Raw genomic sequence first — 22,528 nt, 5'->3', positions numbered from 1 at the left:
TAACCCCACTACGTGTACTGTAGATCTTTCTTTTCTTTTTTATTTAACCCTTATTTTACCAGGTAAATTGAATGATAACACATTGTCATTTACAGCAGCGGCCTGGGGAATAGTTACAGGGGCGGGATGATCGACATCTAGCTGCTACCTACACACCACTCAACCAGTGGGCATGGTAAAGGCTAAGTAAACAGCTTCAGAGGGAAGGGATGTACTTTTATTGGTGAACATTATACTTCAAGTAATAATTTTAGGGAGAAGAATGTTCAACCACCTGGGTCCTTACTGATCTAATATGAAAGCTAAAGGAGTACAGGCAGTATGAGCACTGTTTGGAAATATTGCTAAAATGATTGTTAATCTTGTTTTCTACAGAGACTTTTGGTACTGTAAGGGGCCAGAATGCAGCAGAATCTGACTGTTAAGCCCAGGCTCAGACTCCGTATGTGTTCCACTTTGCTTTTCAATTTCCACATGAGAACCATGAATATTGTAAACCACTAATTATAAGCTCATTAGTGATTAGCATAATATATTGTTGCTTGATAGGGTGTGCATGTCCAATGAATTTTCAGTTATTTTGAATATCATGTGAAAATGTGTTGAACGTCCACTGACAATGAACTTGTTACTTGTCCAATGCTGATTATTTTTGCCTATTTGCGTGATCATAAAATAAAAACAATGAAATTGAATACAGGGTTAACTGAATGACAACAGAGACAGAATACAATCTGGAATGTTATTGAATAGTTTGGGGTAGGCCTCGTCTCCGAGGAACGCTCCTCCGAGCCAGATGCTGATGACAGGTTGCCCTATGCTGGGCGGGCGTGCGTGCGGGCGGGCACCCCCCCCCCCCCCCAGGGATCCAATGACGGGCCTTCAGTTGGTGGTGGTGGGGAGGTGGGTGGTATAACATTATAAACACTACCCTATAAATACTGGCTATACTGACAAGGTAACATTATAGGCACTACCTTATACCTGTTATACTGATCATGGATCATTATAACCACTACAATGTAAATACCTGATATACTGATGAGTGAGATAGGAAGCGATGTGAATTATATGTGTTTACTAGATTAATAAAAGTGAGTCATTCAGACCAGCCTTCCTGATTGAACTTTCGTAAACTACATTTATTTTTTATTACCTCATTAGTAACATGTAGCGGGAGTGACTATGGAAGGCAGGTAACTGAGTGCTGTAAGAGATACAGGAAGTGGAAGGTACTACTCTACTACGTCTAGCTCAGTCTGCCTGTAATGTCTGTGTCTAGAGTCACTGGCCCGCCCTCTAACTGTCCTGAGACCCTCTGTCCAGCCCCAGAGCCTCAGTAGTCACAGCTAAACACCTGTCACATCTGCTCTCTGCCCTTTGTCACCGGCGGCAGGGGGGGCTTTTGATAGGCCACGTCCTGTCAAGTTAACATCAGTGTGTCTGGAACAGGAGCACATGCAGGAAAGAACCAACCCTCGGTTCCCTGGCCGACGCAGTGAGGAAGAGGAATCACCAGTCTGGAGAGTTAAGCACAGGAGATTAGAGCTGGATTTAAGGACTGGGCCTGATTACTGCTGGGGGTTTAGGAAGTGTGTTGTGAAAATAAACACCCTGCTTGTTGTGCAGCTTAAAGGACATAAGGATATTTAAGGGTATAATCTTGTAAGCTCTCAATAGTCTGATACCACCCCAGAGTGGCTAGTAAGTTACTGCCGTAATGCCACTAGAGGAGATTTGCAGGCCATCGTTTCAGTGTACCGCTTTCATTGGAAGCGATTGCTCTGCCAATGCTTCACACGCGGGGAAAGGTTGTGTGTGTGTGTGTGTGGTGTTAAATATTCTAACTCTCCAGAGAAGAGCATCAGAATGTTTGCAGCAAAGAATCCAGAGCTCAAAGCCAAGTATGAAGGGAAAAAGCAGCAGGATAAATGGGCCAACCACATTATTAATGTCCAAGAACAGGGTGTGTGTGTGTGTGTGTGTAAACCACTGAAGAGCAGAGAAACATTAGTAATTTTCCTGTGTGAGGACAGATATCATTCTGTTTCTAGTCTGTTCTGCTGCTCTATGGCTGCAGCCATTCTTTGCAGGAGTAATTGGAAGTGTAATTGGAAGCTCTTTGATATGTTTGTAGGGAATGCATACTCTCATAGCGTCCTTGGTAACATATCTAACCAGCCTCTCTTGTCATCTGATGAAGATCATCAAAGGTTAGGGATTAATTTGATCTCTATTTCTGCTTTTTGTGACTCCTGTCTTTGGCTGGAAAAATGGCTGTGTTTTTCTGTGATTTTGCGGTGACCTAACATAATCGTTTGTGGTGCTTTCGCTGTAAAGCCTTTTTGAAATCGGACACTTTGGTGGGATTAACAAGAAGTGTATCTTTAAAATGGTGTGAAATACTTGTATGCTTGAGGAATTTTAATTATGAGATTTCTGTTGTTTGAATTTGGCGCCCTGCACTTTCACTGGGATCATATCGATCCCGTTAACGGGATTGCAGCCATAAGAAATTAATAAACCAATTAGGCATATTTGACCAGTCTTTTTGAACATTTTGAACAGACACACAATGGATCATTGGATCAGTCTAAATCTTTGCACATACATTGCTGACTACTAGTGGCCAAAATCTAAATTGCACCTAAGCTGGAAATATACATTATGGCATTTCTCTTGCATTTCAAAGATGGAACAAAAAATAAATAAAAAATATGCATGTTTTTTCTTTGTATTATCTTTTACCAGATCTAATGTGTTCTATTCTCCTATATTAAATTCACATTTCCACAAACTTCTAAGGTGTTTCCTTTACAATAATATCAAGAATATGCATATCCTTGCTTCAGGTCCTGAGCTACAGGCAGTTAGATTTGGGTATGTCATTTTAGGCAGATTTTTTTTTTTTTAAAGGGTCTGATCCTTAAGAGGTTTTAAGGGACTGCAACTCTTAGACTCGACCAAAACATCGGTAAGCAACTGATTACTGACATATCCGTGGTGCCGTGTTTTAGTATTGCGCTTGGCGATGTAAATGACACTGCCCAATTATATGTTTGGGTCCGCTTCCCTCAAAACGAGTCGTTCAGAGAGGAACTTATGTTTATTGACCCTTCAGGGACAAACACGAGGAGAGGATATTCTGAAACAACTTGTTACATTTTTGCTGATAATAATATTGACTGGTCAAATCTGGCATCTGTGTGCAATGACGGTGCCCCAAACATGCGAGGGAAGGAGAAGGGACTCATAGGCCTGATGAGAAATTGTAATTATTCGATTTATTGCCTACCTCATGCCTTTTGCACACATTGTATATAGATTCTCTTTTTTTTCTACCATGTTATTGACTTGTTTATTGTTTACTCCATGTGTAACTCTGTGTTGTCTGTTCACACTGCTATGCTTTATCTTGGCCAGGTCGCAGTTGCAAATGAGAACTTGTTCTCAACTAGCCTACCTGGTTAAATAAAGGTGAAATAAAAAAAAATAAAAAAAAGAAAGAGAGAGGATATTCCCACATTTGCTACGTTTCATTATATCATTCATCAAGAAGCACTTGTGGCTAAACTCAAACACTGACTTACAGAAAGTGATGCAGCAAGTCGTGCGCGTGGTCAACATTATTATTATTGCGAGGGCACGGAATCACCGGCAATTCCGACAGTTGCTGGAAGAATACCAGACAGAATACTGTGACTTGATATTTCACAATGAGGTGAGATGGCTGTCTCGTGGCAGAGTTTTGGAAAGATTTCTCTCCCCTCCCTCAGATTCATGAATTTGTTGCAAGCAAAGACATCGAGGAGCCAGAGCTGGATGATCCACAGTGGATATTAAAGCTTTTAACTGACATCACCTGCCACCTGAACACGGTTATTCTCCAGCTCCAAGGGGCAGCTAAAATTCTGGGCATAATGCTGCGTGTGGTCACAGCATTTCAAAATAAAATCACCACACTGTTCATACCTGACAGACAGTTTGTTCATTTGTGCATGTGTGTGTGTGTTGGAAGAGTTGGAGTCAAAATTCAAGGATATAATGGAGTACAAGGAGTTTTTCAACTTCATTGAGAACCTCTTTCATGTGCCAGTGTCATCTCTGACCCAAGTCATCACAGCCTTCTGTCCTGACCGTGCTGGAATAGAGAGTGAGATAGTGGAGCTGCAGGTAAATTACACAGGTGAACTAAGATCAGGTGTTACACATTTCTGGAGCCTTGTGTCAGACAGAGTATCCACTTCTGAAGCAGTGTGTTCAAAAGGAGACATTTTTTGTCAGCACTTATTCATGTGAAGCAACATTTTTAACAATGAACATTGTGAAACAAAAACAGAAACAGACTGACCAATGCACACCTGGATTGCCTGACAAGGATAGCAACAGAAGACTATAAATGTAGAATGAATTCAGTCAAGGAGCAAAGGGTCACTTTCGCTCATCCAACTACTAAGGTAACCCTTAGTATGGGTCTTATACATGTGATGTAGCCTATTTGATGTGTGTATGTATATATTTGTGATGTGCTATACATCAAATCAATTGCATGTGCTCTATTGCTCTGAAATGATAATTGATAATATTGGAAGAAAAAGTACAACAAATTAAACATCTGTGCGGCGCTCTGAATGATTGTCTCAACCCAAAGTGGCCCCCTCACAAAAACATTGTGAGTAACACTGGTCTAAAGTATACTGTGAAAAGCCCAAAGTACAGAGAACGAATCGAGCTGGAGTATCCAACACTGTCCTTTGAAGAGAGGCATGAGGAGAGCAGAATGTTGTTGATTATGGGGGTAAGAGAAAAGCCCAGTGCTCCTGGATGTGAGGATCTGGGAACCCATGTCGTCCTGTAAAGGACTCTTCAGTCAGTCTGAGGCTCTGCCGCTGCCTTGGCCCTGTATGGTCTCATTGGCATTCATCAACACGCGGCCAGTAATAGAGAAAACACATCGCTCTGGATGACAGCCTACCGTTCATCTGCCATTTGTTCGCTCTTCGTTCGCTTGCTGAAGGTAGGCGTCTGATGCCCGGCATTTTCTCTGGTTTCTACATGTAGAATCGGTTTGCAAATTATGGCCGGCACTCTATTGAGAGGTGCTAAGTACTCATTGCGCTAACGCTAGTAGCAATGCAACTCTCCCCACCCCCTTCATGTGTGTACTGCCTGCCTGGACACACACACACACTAACACTGCCCTGGCACTAACCCTGAGAGAGCCATCTCCCTCCCTGGCCCCCTCCTATCATCAACATCATTGCCACACTGAGCTGTATCACTGGCAGGTTTCCCATCACAAGCTTCACACACACACACACACACACACAAAATCTCTCCATGGCTGATGTTTATAACGGCCTATCAATTGGCCAAAGTCAAAAAACTAAGCTGGTGGCTAATGTTCCTTTAAAAGAGCACAGTAATGTCCAGGCCATTACCTTCGAGCGATTTAAAGGTGGCCTGAGTTCATCTTCCAGTGGATGAACACCAAAGGGGAGGGGACATAATAAATGCTGCTGGATTAAAAGTGACACTCTGGTCTGGGTAGTTAGTCAGTAGTGGCTATAGTGACATCTCACATCTCTGGCCCATGCTGAAGGGCAGAATCAATGACAGTTGTTCCTAAAGCAGCTGGCGCTCACTGTTGAATAAATATAATGTCCTTCATGATGGGAGTGTTTGGGTCAGTGACTGTAGAGAAACAGTCAGAGGTGCCCAAACATTTTTATCCATAGAATGGTCCTTTGGAAGAATGATAGTTGACATCGCAATTTGTATCTAAAATTATAATAGAGAAATAATTAATCAAACTTGGCAGATAACATTTTTGGCCGTACCCGGGCCTCCTTTAAGACTCCACAATATTTAATCTGTAGGTGCTACAAAGCAAAAATGTGTGTCATATCAAGCTTTACTGTTTGCCTGTAATATGAGTAGTATTTTTATTTCAATATTATAATTGTTTACATCAATTTATGAATATTGAAAAATATTAACATGAGTATTGAAAAAATGTAATGTTTGATTTGGTAAATGTTTCTATATATTAGTAGAACATAATATACTTTGATATATCCATAAAGTTCCAGAGTGGGATCTCTGCTAGTATTAAAGTTCTGCACCATTTAATACAGAGAAATTGGCATAGTAGGCAATGTAACCAATCACAGCGCTCCTTTTACTTCTATCATTGCACATCCTGCAAATCACCAGCAGTGGGCAACCATTTTGAATCCATTTTCACATTCAGTCTGTTGGTAATGCTTACAAATTGGATCATAACTCAACAATGTGCACAGATCCCACTCTGGAACTGGAACTTTGATATTGTTTGAAGAGTATATTGTGTTCAACAATATATTTAAAAACTAGCCAAATCAAATGGTGATCTTTCAATATTCATGTTAATATTTTTCAACAAATATCAAATATTTCAAATATAATATACTGTATGTGAACAATCCTTCCTCCAATGGACCATTCTATGGATAATATTTCGTGAAGATCCCCCAAAGAATGGTATTCTTTTGTCCTGTTTCGTGAGGAATCACTCAAAACCAGTGACGCAGACCCATCACTCAACCCAACCCGATAAGGACCAACCCTGGTGACTACACTTTATTATGTTATGTTTATTCTAAAATACAGAATGAATGATGGTGATATTTCAGTAAATTATTCCATTAGAACCAGATGCACTGCTACAGGACAAAGCAGTGTGGTTATACATCACAGTCCGTGACAAGTAGAATCAATCAAAATGGAAAATACAGCAGCTATTAGCTATGTCATCTATGCTGACTGAGAAAGACAGAGAGAAAGAGAGGCAAAGAGGGGACCTTCCAAAAAAAGAGAGATTGAGGGAGAGAGTGAGCCATCGCATAGAGAGAGTCAGAGGGCAAAGAGACACAGGACTCTTGGTCTGAAAACGTACAAAATGTACTCACACTATCAAACATTGTTAGTTCATGTGACAATGTGAACCAGAACAATACAAAGAAAAGGTGCTCTCACTGGGAGGGATTTCATTGCATAGGGTGATCATGCAATTTCCCATAATGTATTCATCTAATAGAGCAGGGATTTGTGAGATTATGTTGTTGGTATATCCTATTCATCCGTGACCCCCCCCCCCCCCCCCTCCTCCATCCTCTCTCTCATTGCTCATTAAAACAGTGACATTGTGACCTATGAATGTCGTCACTGTTACATGTAATTCCCCTGGCACTGGAGGACTGTGATATCCCAGCAGCCCCAGCGCCTTACTATATATCCTTGCAGAGGCTGCTGATAGACAGGATGCTTGAAAGGCCAATTATGCCATCAGCCAATCCATAACCAATTAAATCTTACATCAAATAAAGATGAACAAATGATGCCTCTATGGAGGCTGCATTGTGCCTGTAATATTGTAAAATCTTCCTTCGTTCTATTTCAGTGATTAAGAATACAACCAGTTCCACATAGGAGCAGCTCCAGTAAATCTACACACACTGTGGATCAAGCCATCAGTCACCGTCAAATCTTCACACAGAAGCTATAACTATAAACCAATCCCACTCAGGAGCTCCAGCCATCATCCAATCCTAACGTAGAAGCTTCAGCCGTCACCCTATCCTCACAGACTATAAGCCTCCTTTTCCCCATGTTTTCTATTCCAAGGCGATGCTGGAGAGAGAGCAACACCAATTTGATTATGGTGGGACTAATTAGACAGCACTAGGGACCGCAATGTACTGTAATACCACCAGTACGCACCACACACACAGGGGAGAGTCTGCAGAGTAGCTGCCTCTCCTAAATGAATTATTGAGCACTAGGAGTAGGGTTGGAATAGACGTCACGCTTGTTTGTTTTTGTTCCGTCTTACTATTCCCCGCCATGACATACACAGACCATTGCATGTGAGACTGGGTTGTGTTGTAAACTGAGATGTTTAGATGATGTCTGATGAGAGGGGAGTGTTCTGGGAAGGACGGGGATGTAGAATAACTGTGTGAGGTAAGCCAGTAGTGAGTGCCTAGCGGCAGCCTAAGGCTCTGATGGCAGACGGTAAAAGAAGCAGAAACAGAAGTAAAAACAGGAAGTGAGCAGGATGTTTAAAGAAAGATATTTTGTGTGAATGGGTGTCCTTGGTGATTGAAGTAGACTACAGAAGACTGTCATGCTTCTGGAGAAGAACATTGCCCACACATTCAATGATCATTACTTTGCCTTCCCCTCATTCAGATAGCAAAGTTTTCCTGAACAACTGGTTGCTGGTGTGCAGTTTATTCTCTTAGAACCACCAAGAATAAAGCAAATAGGGGGGGGCAAGTGTGTGTGTGAGAGAGAGTGACTGTGTGTGAGAGAAAAGAAAGAAAAATAAAGAGATAGTCATTCATGAGGAAAGGTTGATCAGAGTGGGACGCTTCGGGCATGGAGAAACACTTGCACAACTTATTGTCATGCTCTAGCATTGCGGCAGCAGCAGCAACCTTCTTAGTTCCTGACAGGCTCACATGTCCCTCTGTGGCACGGATGTTGGTGATTACAGTGTTAGTGGCCAGCTGGTAGTAGTCTCTGAATAACGATGTGACAAAGTGCTTCAAACATGCTATTTGTAGAAGATTAGATCCACATACTGGGCCCCATTGTAATCATCATCAGCGCCTGCTGCTAGGAACACAGCTAGGGTTGCAGAGCTAGGGGTAATTTACCAAAGTTCTTCTGTAATTTTGGTCATTAAAACAGGTAATCTATGGCAATTTATACTAGAATAACTTTTAAAACATTTATCATATATAATTTAATTGATTTAAACACCAATGGTATTCACAAAGTTGATGGTTTATATTTAGGATAATGTTTTACAGCTTTGTCATTCTATTTTGTATTTTAAAATCTTATTTCATGATTTTATATTTTAAATGTGATAAGGCCACACAGAGCACCAGAGATTATAGACACCTGTGATAATCTGAAGTACCCAAAAAGGCCACTAATGTCATTTTATAAAAGTCCCAAAATACCTTGAAAGTTACCAAAATGCTGGTAGTTTACTGGTAAACTTCAAAAGTTTCCAGTAATACACCCTCCCTTTGCAACCCTAATCACAAGACAAGCCCTATCAAATGTGTGAAGCTTGATGCAAAGATGAAGATGCATATAACTGTACTGGGCCTGTAGGACCTCAATATGCTTTTCACATCACGTTGACTGATGTACATATCTAGCCCACTAAGCGCTCTACCTCTATGATGTCAGAGTTGTCATTCCAAGTGAGATCAATAGGATCTCAGCAGCGGTGGCATAGTTTGGGAGTGGCTAGCTAAAGTCAACACCCTCTCCAGCTGGGTCGTTCTACAAAAAGAGTGCCTTCGATATTCTAGATAGAAATTGTGAACCAATATTGCATTTTAAAAGCCTGTATTATTAAATGAAGTGCCCTTTAATATAGACTACATGGAGAATTCAATAAAGCTGATTTTTTAAATGAATAAAGGCTTGCTAAAGTGCCAAAATCCAGTGTAACTTCTAGGACGATTTCAACCCACTTAATGAAATAAAATCTCCAAGTTTCACAACCATTGCAAAGCCCTAGCTATTTTGTTGCTTTGACAGTAATTTCTGAAGATCATTATTTCTTTCATGTGATTAGTGATTCATTAATGTCTGTACCTCATTTGCTTTATTATTATTTTGCGCCATTTTTTCAACAGGTCGAGCAAAACACATTTAACCCTGTTACCCATAGATAGAGAGGTAGCATTTTTTTTCTGAAGCTTGCATTCAATTGCCACTCCCTGTCACAAGGGGATTTAGGGATGATTTAAGATGAAATCGTCAACTCTGTTGTTATGGTCAACACTTACTATAAGTATATACAGTACAAGTCAAAAGTTTGGACACACCTACACATTCAAGGGTTTTTCTTGATTTTTACATTGTAGAATAATAGTGAAGAAATCAAAACTATAAAATAACACATATGGAATCATGTAGTAACCAAAAAAAAAAGTGTTAAAAAAGTGTTAAACAAATCAAAATATATTTGAGATGAGATTCTTCAAAGTAGCCACCCTTTGCCTTGACAGCTTTCCACACTCTTGGCATTCTCTCAATAAGCTTCATGAGGTAGTCACCTGGAATGCATTTCAATTAACAGGTGTGCCTTGTTAAAAGTTCATTTGTGGAATTTCTTTCCTTCTTAATGCGTTGGAGCCAATCAATTGTGATGTGAAAAGGTAGGGGTGATATACAGAAGATAGCCCTATTTCGTAAAAGACCAAGTCTATATAATGGCAAGAACAGCTCAAATAAGCAAAGAGAACAACAGTCCATCATTACTTTAAGACATGAAGGTCAGTCAACACGGAACACTTCAAGAACTTTGAAAGTTTCTTCAAGTGCAGTTGCAAAAACCCCCAAGCGCTATGATGAAACTGACTCTCATGAGGACTGCCACAGGAAAGGAAAACCCAGAGTTACCTCTACTGCAGACGATAAGTTCATTAGAGTTACCAGCCTCAGAAATTGCAGCCCAAATAAATGCTTCACAGAGTTCAAGTAACAGACACATCTCAACATCAACTTTTCAGAGGAGACTGTGTGAATCAGGCCTTCATTGTCAAATTGCTGCAAAGAAACCACTTCTAAAGGACACCAATAATAAGAAGAGACTTGCTTGGGCCAAGAAACTTGAGCAATGGACATTAGACCAGTGGAAATCTGTCCTTTGGTCTGATGAGTCCAAATTTTAGATTTTTGGATCTAACTGCTGTGTCTTTGTGAGACGCAGAGTAGGTGAACAGATGACCCCCGCATTTGTGGTTCCCACCGTGAAGCATGGAGGTGGTGTGATGGTGCTTTGTGGGTGACACTGTCAGTGATTTATTTAGAAATCAAGGCACACTTAACCAGCATGCCTACCACAGCCTTCTGCAGTGATACGCCATTCCACCTGGTTTGTGCTTAGTGGGACTATCATTTGTTTTTCAACAGGACAATGACCTAACACACCTCCAGGCTGTGTAAGGGCTATTTGACCAAGAAGGAGAGCGATGGAGTGCTGCATCAGATGTCCTGGCCTCCACAATCACACGACCTCAACCCAATTGAGATGGTTTGGGATGAGTTGGACTGCAGAGTGAAGGAAAAGTAGCCAACAAGTGCTCAGAATATGTGGGAACTCCTTCAAGATTGTTGTAAAAGCATTCCAGGTGAAGCTGGTTGAGAGAATGCCAAGAGTGTGCAAAGTTGTCATCAAAGCAAAGGGTGGCTACTTTGAAAAATCAAAAATATATTTTGATTTGTTTAACACTTTTTTGGTTACTACATGATTCCATATGTGTTATTTCATAGTTTTGATGTCTTATTCTACAATGTTTTATTCTACAATGTAGAAAATAGTACAAATAAAGAAAAACCCTTGAATGAGTAGGTGTGTCCAAACTTTTGACTGGCACTGTATTTATTTTTTTACTTCTTGAGATGGGAAAACTTGTTTTTTTGTGAAGTTGAACATGTGCTCTTTATGACAGAATGCTAAGGCACCAGATTGGTGGAACGACCCAGCTAAAGCAGAAGCCAGATGTGTGCCTGACCAGAGGGCCTCTCAGCTTGTGTTTCCATTTTTTTAGGCAAACGACCAACACGAATCTCATTCCAATGACAGGTCCTGCTTTATCAAGACTCTAGAGCCACTTTCCAGATAGATATGGAGTTATGCATTAAGGTGATTAACCCACGCCCACCATCTCCATCGGATACCATTACAAGGTGGAGAATAGGATCCACTCACATTGCTCTGTATTGCTGTAATCAGCAGGTAATGTGAAATATGGTGGTGTGTGTGAGAGACAGGGCTGTGAGAGCCAGGCTGCTCCACCACCTTCAGTCCACTCATCAGAGGGACCCACTGTAGACAAATGCAGCATGCATACCATTACAGAGATGTGGTTGGTCACATCTGAGACCCCCAAAAAATACAGTATTGCATTAAGTCAATAGCCAGGGCCATGGTGTCTCATTTGGGCACATAAAGGCTTTGCAATTGAATGAATGTGTGCATCAGGGCATCAGGGCATGACACCTATAGGTGTGATTAGGGACTGAAAGTTATTTTATAGGAGTAAATTGTATATTTCCTGCAGTGATTATATGTAGGTGATATGCAGCAACACTGAACAGAGGAGGTAATGCAGTGTAGTACACTCAACATTTCCATCATGAATTCTAATCCCTAGGTGGAACCTGCAGAAACATACATTTATTAAAGCAAAAGTTTCATGATACATGCATATTTCTGTCGCTTTTCATAAAAGCATTCCCCAGTTTAATCACATTCTCTATTGAATAAAATGCACACATGCCACAGGTTCTTGCCTTTGGCTCTATGTGCCACCATCATCAAGTTTAAAGATGACAACAGTGGTAGGCCTGATCACCAACAACGACGAGACAGCATATAGGGAGGTGGTCAGAGACCTGGTAGTGTGGTGCCAGAACAACAACCTCTCCCTCAATGTGATCAAGACTAAGGAGATGATTGTGAACTACAGGAAAAGGAGGACTGAGCACGCCACCATTCTCATCGACTGGGCGGTAGTGGAGCAGGTTGAGAGCTTCAAGTTCTTTGGTGTCCACATCACCAACAAACTAACATGGTCCAAGCACACCAAGACAGTTGTGAAGAGGGCACGACAAAACCTATTCCCCCTTAGGAGACTGAAAAGATTTGGCATGAGTCCTCAGATCCTCAAAAAGTTCTACAGCTGCACCATCGAGAGCATGCTGACTGGTTGCATCTCTGCCTGGTACGGCAACTGCTTGGCCCCCGACCGCAAGGCACTACAGAGGGTAGTGCGTACGGCCCAGTACATCACTGGGGCCAAGGTTCCTGCCATCCAGGACCTCTATACCAGGCGTTGTCAGAGAAAGGCACTAAAAATTGTCAGAGACTCCAACCACCAAATTCATAGACTGTTCGCTCTACTACCGCACAGCAAGCGGTACTGGAGCACCAAGTCTAGGTCCAAGAGGCTTCTAAACAGCTTCTCCCCCAAGCCATAAGACTATTGAACATCTAATCAAATGGCTACCCAGACTATTTGCATTGCCCTCCCCCCTTTTTACACTGCTGCTACTCTGTTATTATCTATGCATAAGTCACTTTAATAACTTTACCTACATGTATATATTACCTCAACTAACCGGTGCCCCCGCACATCGACTCTGTACCGGTACCCCCTGTATATAGCCTCACTATTGTGAATTTTACTACTGCTCTTTAATTATTTGTTACTTTCATTTCTTATTTTTCTTTCGATATTTTTCTTAAAACTGCATTGTTGGTTAAGGGCTTGTAAGTAAGCATTTCACTCTAAGGTCTACACCTGTTGTATTCGGCGCATGTAACAAATACAATTTGATTTGATCTACCAACGCTTTCCAGCACAGCTATCCCTTACTACAGTAGCTACTTCGACCAACATGTAGGCAGGTTCCTTAAGATTTAAAACTTCTCAAACAGCCTAATTCCCACAAAGTGATTAATACTGCGATTATACTACACTCCCAACTCCTCCTCCTAGCTCTTCCTTCCAGCTGTCAGCAGATACAGGAAGTCCACCAGCTCCATGGTCCAGGGAAAGAGAGCAGAGGACCTGGCAACAGCAGCAGTAGAACATCTGGTGGACCAAGCTCTGTCAGCTCCATCCCCTCACCCTCTGCTCTCCCCTCTCCCGCCAGCCATTAGCACTATATCACAGCTTATCCTCCTGGCCCATCGCCACTACATACCGCACCGCCCCCATCAGCATGGAGACAGAAACACTTGCTGCCTCAATTATGCAAAAGGTGTGAATTAAACATGAGCTTACCGCACAGGAAACACTGTGTGCCCATCGTGTGTTCATCCACGTGCGCAAAGACACACACAAACTATTACAGCATAGAATCAAATACTGATCATACAAAAAGCTGTTCGTTACAGGCGTTTCTATGTGAGATTTGACCATTGTAGCAGCAAACATTGCTAAGGAGGAGCCTCTGCAAGACAGTAGCCCTCACTGTCACCCGTCATATGGATGACTGATATATTCACGGAATAATAAAGTTAGCTCAGGCCGTTGTTGCTGCTGGTGATGATGATGAAAGTAGAAGGTGATGAGGAATATTGCCATCACTACCAACTTAAGAACAAAAACAGCATAGTGTGGGAGTTGAACCTCGAGCCAAAGGCTGAGCTGATTCCTTCTCTCTACCATGCCCTTTATTAATCAACCTTGGTAAGTGGGGCATAGAGTGTGGTGTGAGGAGCTCTGGGGGCATGCAGTGGAGGACACACACAAACTCTCACTCTCCCACACACAGCTGATGTTCAGTGCTACTGGCCTGGAGGCCAAAGAATCAGACGCTGCGGATGCAACCTTTTGCACAGTCTCAGTTGTTGTTTAAGTATTTCAATTCAAATACACAGCACCCCTTCCCCTATACCAGATAAACAGACAGCCAACCATCCAGCCTGGCTGACACCGGAAGCCCGTAGAGTTCATACAGACTGCAGAAACCAGGGTTCTATTAGGCCCATAAGATAGGAATTCATTAAACCGGCATATAGCCCTAAAAGCTGGAATCCATAGCTGCTACATCCATTTTTGGACGTCCCAATTAATGATATACCCTACCCCATCAGAGTAGTACACTATGAAGCAAGCTAGATCTACTCAGGCTTTTATAAAGCTAGCCAGCTTCAGTTAGCTTCACATTCCATGTCAGGCTTCATCCGTACTACGACGGTGGACACCGCTTGTTGTCCTGCCGCAGACTCTTGGAGGCTTGTAACTGCGAGTGCATGTCGCACATGGCTAGTTGAACACCAAACTCTTCAGAGACAATGCTGAAACATCAGGTTGAGTAAAAGGCAGAACAAAAAACACAAGAAATAAAAAGAAATACACGAGAAAGTAAGAAGCTATATATACACAGTTGAAGTCAGAAGTTTACATACACTTAGGTTGGAGCCATTAAATCTAGTTTTTCAACCACTCCACAAATTTCTTGTGAACAAACTATAGTTTTGGCAAGTCGGTTAGGACATCTACTTTGTGCATGACACAAGTAATTTTCCAACAATTGTTTACAGACAGATTATTTCACTTATAACTCACTGTATCACAATTCCAGTGGGTCAGAAGTTTACATTCACTAAGTTGACTGTGCCTATAAACAGTTTGGAAAATTCCAGAAAATGATGTCATGGCTTTAGAAGCTTCTGAAAGGCTAATTGACATTATTTGAGTCATTTGGAGGTGTACCTGTGGATGTATTTCAAGGCCTACCTTCAAACTCAGTGCCTCTTTGCTTGACATCATGGGAAAATCAAAATTACTCAGCCAAGACCTCAGAAAAAAATTGTAGACCTCCAAGTCTGGTTTATCCTTGGGAGCAATTCCCAAGCGCCAGAAGGTACCACGTTCATCTGTACAAACAATAGTACGCAAGTATAAACACCATGGGACCACGCAGCCGTCATGCCGCTCAGGAAGGAGACGCGTTCTGTCTCCTAGAGATGAACGTACTTTGGTGTGAAAAGTGCAAATCAATCCCAGAACAACAGCAAAATACCTTGTGAAAATGCTGGAGGGAACAGGTACAAAAGTATCTATATCCACAGTAAAACTAATCCTATATCGACATAACCTGAAAGGCCGCTCAGCAAGGAAGAATCCACTGCTCCAAAAAAGCCATAAAAAAACAGACAACGGTTTGCAACTGCACATGGGGACAAAGATCGTACTTTTTGGAGAAATGTCCTCTGGTCTGATTAAACAAAAATTAGAACTGTTTGGCCATAATGACCATCGTTATGTTTGGAGGGAAAAGGGGGGAGGCTTGCAAGCCGAAGAACACCATCCCAACCGTGAAGCACGTGGGTGGAAGTATCATGTTGTGGGGGTGCTTTGCTGCAGGAGGGACTGGTGCACTTCACAAAATAGATGGCATCATAAGGAGGGAAAATTATGTTGATATATTGACGCAACATCTCAAGACATCAGGCAGGAGTTAAAGCTTGGTCGCAAATGGGTCTTCCAAATGGACAATGACTTCAAGCATACTTCCAAAGTTCTGGCAATATGGCTTAAGGACAACAAAGTCAAGGTATTGGAGTGGCCATCACAAGCCCTGACCTTAATCCTATAGAACATTTGTGGGCAGAACTGAAAAAGCGTGTGCGAGCAAGGAGGCCTACAAACCTGACTTACTTGTGTCGTGCAAAGTAGATGTCCTAACCGACTTGCCAAAACTATAGTTTGTTAACAAGAAATGTGTGTAGTGGTTGAAAAACTAGTTTTAATGACTCCAACCTAAGTGTATGTAAACTTCCGGACTTCAACTGTATGTATGTATGTATGTATGTATGTATGTATGTATGTATGTATGTATGTATGTATGTATGTATGTATGTATGTATGTAAGTATGTAAGTACATACACACACACACACACTTCAAATACCATATTTACAATATACAGGGATACTGGAGTGATAGAGGTAGCTATGTATAGGAGTAAGGTGACTAAGCATAAGGATATAATTTATGATAAACAGAGTAGCAGCAGCATAAATGATGGTACCAGTAATCCATGGGCGAGTCAGTGCCACATTTTCATTTGTGCCAAAATCAAAATGAAATAAGTTATCTTGCAAATTCAACAGGCTATGGTGTGAAATAGGCTTTTATAAGTGTAGTCTTTATTTTATTACTTATCATTAATGCAGTCTTTGGTGTGCTTATCAATGTACAATCACATTTTTCCAACTCCTATTGCTTCTTCTGTGGAACAGCTTGATATGTTCTGGCCATAGACATACACTATATATGCAAAAGTGTGTGGCCACCCCTTCAAATTAGTGGATATTTCAGCCACACCCGTAGCTGACGGGTGTTTAAAAATCAAGCACACAGCCATGCAGTCAAAGATAAACATTGGCAGTAGAACGGCCTGACTAAAGAGTGCAGTGACTTTCAACGTGGCACATCATAGGATGTCACCTTTTCAACAAGTCAGTTTGTCAAATTTCTGCCCAGCTAGAGCTGCAAGTGCTGCGATTGTGAAGTGGAAACGTCTAGGAGCAACAACGGCTAAGCCGCGAAGTGGTAGTCAACACAAGCTCACATAATGGGACAGCCGAGCGCTTTAGTGCATAGCGCATAAAAATAGTCCTGGGTTCAACACTCACGACAGAGTTCCAAACTGCCTCTGGAAGCAACATCAGCACAAGAACTGTTCCTCGGGAGCTTCATGAAATGGGTTTCCATGGCCGAGCAGCAGCACACAAGCCTAAGATCACCAAACGCTATACCATGCTTCGACCTAGAATGGTGTTAGCTCCAGAGTCCAAAGACGGTGAGCTTGTGGAAACGGGTACTCTGTAGTGATGAATCACGCTTCACCATCTGGCAGTCTTATGGACGAATTTCGGTTTGGCGGATGCCAGGAGAACACTACCTGCCCCAATGCATAGTGCCAACTGTAAAGCTTGGTGGAGGAGGAATAATGGTCTGGGGCTGTGTTTCATGGTTCAGACTATGGGCTTTGGGATGAATTGGAAAGCAGACTGCGAGCCAGGCCTAATCACCCAACAACAGTGCCCGACTTCAGAAATTATCATGGCTGAATGTAAGTAAGTCCCGGCAGCAATGCTCCAACATTAGTGGAAAGCCTTCCTAGAAGAGTGGAGGCTGTTATAGCAGGAAAGTGGGACCAATTCCATATTAATGCCCATGATTTTGGAATGAGACATTAGATGAGCGGTGGCCCGTTCCTGTAGGTTCATGCTCTACAACATCCGCAGAGTACGACCCTGCCTCACACAGGAAGCGGCGCAGGTCCTAATCCAGGCACTTGTCATCTCCCGTCTGGATTACTGCAACTCGCTGTTGGCTGGGCTCCCTGCCTGTGCCATTAAACCCCTACAACTCATCCAGAACGCCGCAGCCCGTCTGGTGTTCAACCTTCCCAAGTTCTCTCACGTCACCCCGCTCCTCCGCTCTCTCCACTGGCTTCCAGTTGAAGCTCGCATCCGCTACAAGACCATGGTGCTTGCCTACGGAGCTGTGAGGGGAACGGCACCTCAGTACCTTCAGGCTCTGATCAGGCCCTACACCCAAACAAGGGCACTGCGTTCATCCACCTCTGGCCTGCTCGCCTCCCTACCACTGAGGAAGTACAGTTCCCGCTCAGCCCAGTCAAAACTGTTCGCTGCTCTGGCACCCCAATGGTGGAACAAACTCCCTCACGACGCCAGGACAGCGGAGTCAATCACCACCTTCCGGAGACACCTGAAACCCCACCTCTTCAAGGAATACCTAGGATAGGATAAAGTAATCCTTCTGACCCCCCCCCCCCCCTTAAAAGATTTAGATGCACTATTGTAAAGTGGTTGTTCCACTGGATGTCATAAGGTGAATGCACCAATTTGTAAGTCGCTCTGGATAAGAGCGTCTGCTAAATGACTTAAATGTAAATGTAATGAGCAGGTGGCAACATACTTTTGGTCATGTATAATCCATAGAAGGGTTTTGGAACCTCTAACCCTGGTAATTTGACTGTTAAATCTACAATATGTAACTTTTTGGGCGACCTGACCAAATTCACATAGGAAATGTGAGTTATAGATCTGTCACTCTCATTGAAAGCAAGTCTAAGAAGTGGTAGATGTGTTCTATGTGCACCATTTCTATGCTTCACATTTTTAAGTTAATTTTTTGTGTCTTTTACTTTTGTTTTCATACAACAGCTTCAAACAGTTGAAAATGTTTTTTAAAATGTGGTTATGGAAAATATATTCCACAGTGGTTTAGATGGTAAAATATTTATCTATACAATGACTGCCTGTTTTGTCACAAACTGAAATTAGGCAAAGTATTAGAATTTTTGCAACCAGGAAACGGAGGAGCGATTTCTGCAGTGCACCTTTAAAATACTCATGCGTACGATAGCAATGGCTGCCAGTCTTGAACTGAATGGGAACTGCCATCTATTGATTATAGGTCTATGGTTGGTTGCAGCTGTCAGTTTGCCTTTAGCAAATTTCTAAATACAAATCAGCCAAAAATGTACAGTTTGGAGAGTAAATGCTGTCATTAACTAAATGTATAATGTATTATAAAAATATACTACACACAAAAAAACATTGGATTCATAAAATATTTCATCAGTCGTATTCCTCAAATAAAAGGGGATGATGACACAATCTTTGCGAGATGGAGGGTATTTGATTTCTTTGGTCCTCAACTCGTGGCTCAGACACTTAATTTAGGATAAATGGAGTTCGCCTGCCGTGCAGCAGGTTAGTTCTGAAGGATTTGTTGCCATAGAAATTTACCTGGCTAAAAGGTGAGCCATTTTTGTGGTACAGGTTGTCTCGAGTTGAACCCAGAGTTGACCAAAGTTACCTAGCTAAGTCCTCAAACCTGATTCGTAGTATAGGGCTCTGAACCCAAAATACAAGCTTGTTTACGCCAATGACTGTAAGCAAATATAAACAAACCTGTATAGCCTCAAAACACGGTTAAAACTATAATGTGGATATCATAGATGGTCAGTCCTTGCATCCATAGCTCGGTCTATGAATTTGACAGTGGTTACATTTACTGTTGTTTTATTTCTTTACCTACCTATTGTTCACCTAATACCTTTTTTGCACTATTGGTTAGAGCCTGTAAGTAAGCATTTCACTGTAAGGTCTACACCTGTTTTATTCAGCGCACGTGACAAATAAACTTTGATTTGATTCTCCAGGCCCATCCCTCAGCTTTTTACCAACACACAGGCCGGGTGGCCACTTTGTTATTGCTTCAGTAAAAGGAGTCTTGCTAGAGGTAGGCGTCCATGTCTGTACAGTGGGGTTAAATGACTTGCCATGCCACTCACATCACAACCAGCAATGTGAGAGGGATTGGCATTTATCAATAACAGAAAGCAGACTTGACCAACGCTCAAAGCCAAATGGCATATGTGATGAGCCCCAGTAAGGGATGGACACCGACTCCTCTGTATGACAGTGTAGTCACTCCAAGAAATATGTAGGAATAATAAAAGGGCACTACGTTTTACATTGAATTATAGCTAGAACAACCGGTATAATTACCGGACACCGCAAGTATGCCATTTTGTTATCCGAGACAAAAAAATAAAGTGATAGAATAAATGGTAAATACCACCATAAAATATGTACTTACTTATAAAAAATAATTACACCCAATTATTCAACTGGGAACGTTAGTAGGTTGACTACTCTGGCATAGAGCATATGTAGGCTAATGTAGCGAGGCCAATTTTGTATATCAAATACTTGAAGTAAAAAAGAGGACGCACCTGGTTTGACGGTCTTCAAACGAATGGGCTCCCGAAAGTGGCGAATGACAGCATGCGTGTCGCGGTTTGTAAGTCCACTGACGGGTGTTCCGTTGATCTCCAACAAAACGTCACCAAAATAGGGCATTGTACCGACGTGGCACAACATCACATCCAACTTCATCTGGCCCAGGTAAGGGAACTCTCCGTGTTCAGCACCCCCCAGCACCTCCACAACATTGCCGAATTCTCCGAGGCTTCCCCATGACACGGCACACTCCTGCACCTTGCTGGACCAATGTTTCTTCTTTTTCAGTGTTCTGGACATACTGTATCTTTTTGATGTGGTTCGTCACTGATCTGAAAGTGTGTATTTGGTTTTGCTTTGTTTCACAAGCACTAATGCAGGAGAAAATATGGGCGAACAGAGATTTCTGATATTGAGTTATTCACTGGATCTGGTCGGAGTTTAATTTCTCTGTTGTAATTGAGAATTCACTTTTTCCGGGTAATGTGTAAATACATGTCGTATTGTCCAAGAAACCACAGTAATGCTGGAGTAGCATGACTTCCAATAAAATTCACTATGCGGGCTACATTAGCTGGCTATTCCACTGAAAATACGTCCGTAATATTGCAAAACTCTCAATGGTCTTTGTGCGTAAAACAGTAAATAAGACAGCAATACAGTGCCTACATAAATGCATCAATGTGTTTCAGCCTCCCCATCACCTTATCATAGGTTGGTTCTTCTCCTAAACCTTTGGATGGAAGTTGTCAAAACAAGGTATCCACTCACCTCACCATAGACTGCGTGAGAGACAAATCTTCTCGGAGATTTGGGACATCGGAAGCCGTATATTTAGTGCGTCAACGAGAGTGCCTTTATACCTGTGACAGAAAACTGCTGGTGTCGTTATCACAGCATTCACTTAATGGTAATTTATTCTCGTTCCAGGTCGTAGTTCGCATCCCACACATTTTGATGATGACAACCGCGACTGCATCCCTCGCTGCAGGTTAAACACACCTGGCACGGTGGCAGCGCCAAGCAAGATGCGCGAATCCCGGAACGCCCATTTATGCAGATGTCACTGCGCTCCGCTCAAATCAACAACCTTTTACACGGGCTCCATCCCTCGGTGTATAGTAGCAGAATGAACACTAAAAATGATTGCATACACATTATAGTGGGTCACTTTAGCAGTCTTGTATAATAGTAGGCTAGATAACGCAACGGTAAAGTAGTGTATAACTGTATAAATCTTTTGCCAACAGAAAATGGCATATGCCAGCAAAACAATCAGACAAAAAAACCAATTTGTTATAAACTAATAACTTAGTTTGTATAAACTACGTATAACCCCTTTATACATCCTTATTACGTTTTAGGAAAATATATAAATAGATGTTGCATTCTTGCTCTCAATACAGACAAGACCTACACTAATTGCATGGCAGAATTATTTGGGTGGAGGTTGAATCCTGTAATGGATAACAGAGATCTAAATACGGGCTACAGTTGCTGTTAAAATTCATACAATTTTGAACACCAATTGCTTATAATCCAGGTGTGTATTATTCCCTGTCTCCACAGTGCCACCATCTGACTATTATTTTTATATAACTTCAATCCAGCAGAAGTGGAGAGGTAAGGCACATTCATTCAATAAAAAAAAATGTATACAGTAAATTGTCATTACTCTCTCTTCCCTGTGATACATATATTTTCTAAACTGACATGGACAGTGTGATTCTGGATAAGAGCGTCTGCTAAATGACTTAAATGTAAAAATTCAACAATAGGCCTAAGTCAACCTCAACAAATTGCTGGCATCATGTGATAGTTAACTCACTTTGTAGTGGCAGAGAAGTCAAGAAATGTCAAAGAAATCCAGACACACCCAGATATTTAATAACTTACTCTCTGCAGTGCAGCCTATACGGTGTGTCACGTTCCAAAGTGCTTGCTTCTGCATACCAGCATTTATCTGGATGAAACATAAAATCGTGAGATGTGTGTTTGGTTAGTGAGATGTCAGCCTGGACATTGTATTTAATAATTAGTTGACTGGTGGAGGGTGGTGAGCAGCACTGCCATGATGATGCCTTTGGTGAGGTCTAGGAATTGACTCACTTACACCCAGTTCTGTTCTACCCACCCTGAAAAGTACAAAGAC

General features: G+C 41.9%; 1 protein-coding gene across 3 annotated transcripts in view; it reads right to left on the bottom strand.

Annotated features, from left to right (window-relative positions):
* Positions 1-21,449, bottom strand: part of LOC139557959 (membrane-associated guanylate kinase, WW and PDZ domain-containing protein 3-like) — a 153,665-nt gene extending 132,216 nt beyond the window's left edge. Inside the window, exon 1 of one of the 3 annotated variants that reach the window (XM_071373350.1) lies at positions 20,370-21,449. In XM_071373350.1, the coding sequence (XP_071229451.1) occupies positions 20,370-20,676 (307 nt within the window). In that variant the 5' untranslated portion in view covers positions 20,677-21,449. The remainder of the gene's footprint in view (positions 1-20,369) is intronic. The other 2 variants (XM_071373341.1, XM_071373345.1) reach the window with 2 other exon arrangements.
* Positions 21,450-22,528: the final 1,079 nt, after the last annotated feature.

The sequence above is a fragment of the Salvelinus alpinus genome, chromosome 2, assembly GCF_045679555.1.
Source record: "Salvelinus alpinus chromosome 2, SLU_Salpinus.1, whole genome shotgun sequence".
NCBI classification, from domain to species: domain Eukaryota; kingdom Metazoa; phylum Chordata; class Actinopteri; order Salmoniformes; family Salmonidae; genus Salvelinus; species Salvelinus alpinus.
The sequence above is the reverse complement of the archived record's forward strand: the minus strand, read 5'-3'. Positions and strand labels throughout refer to the sequence as shown.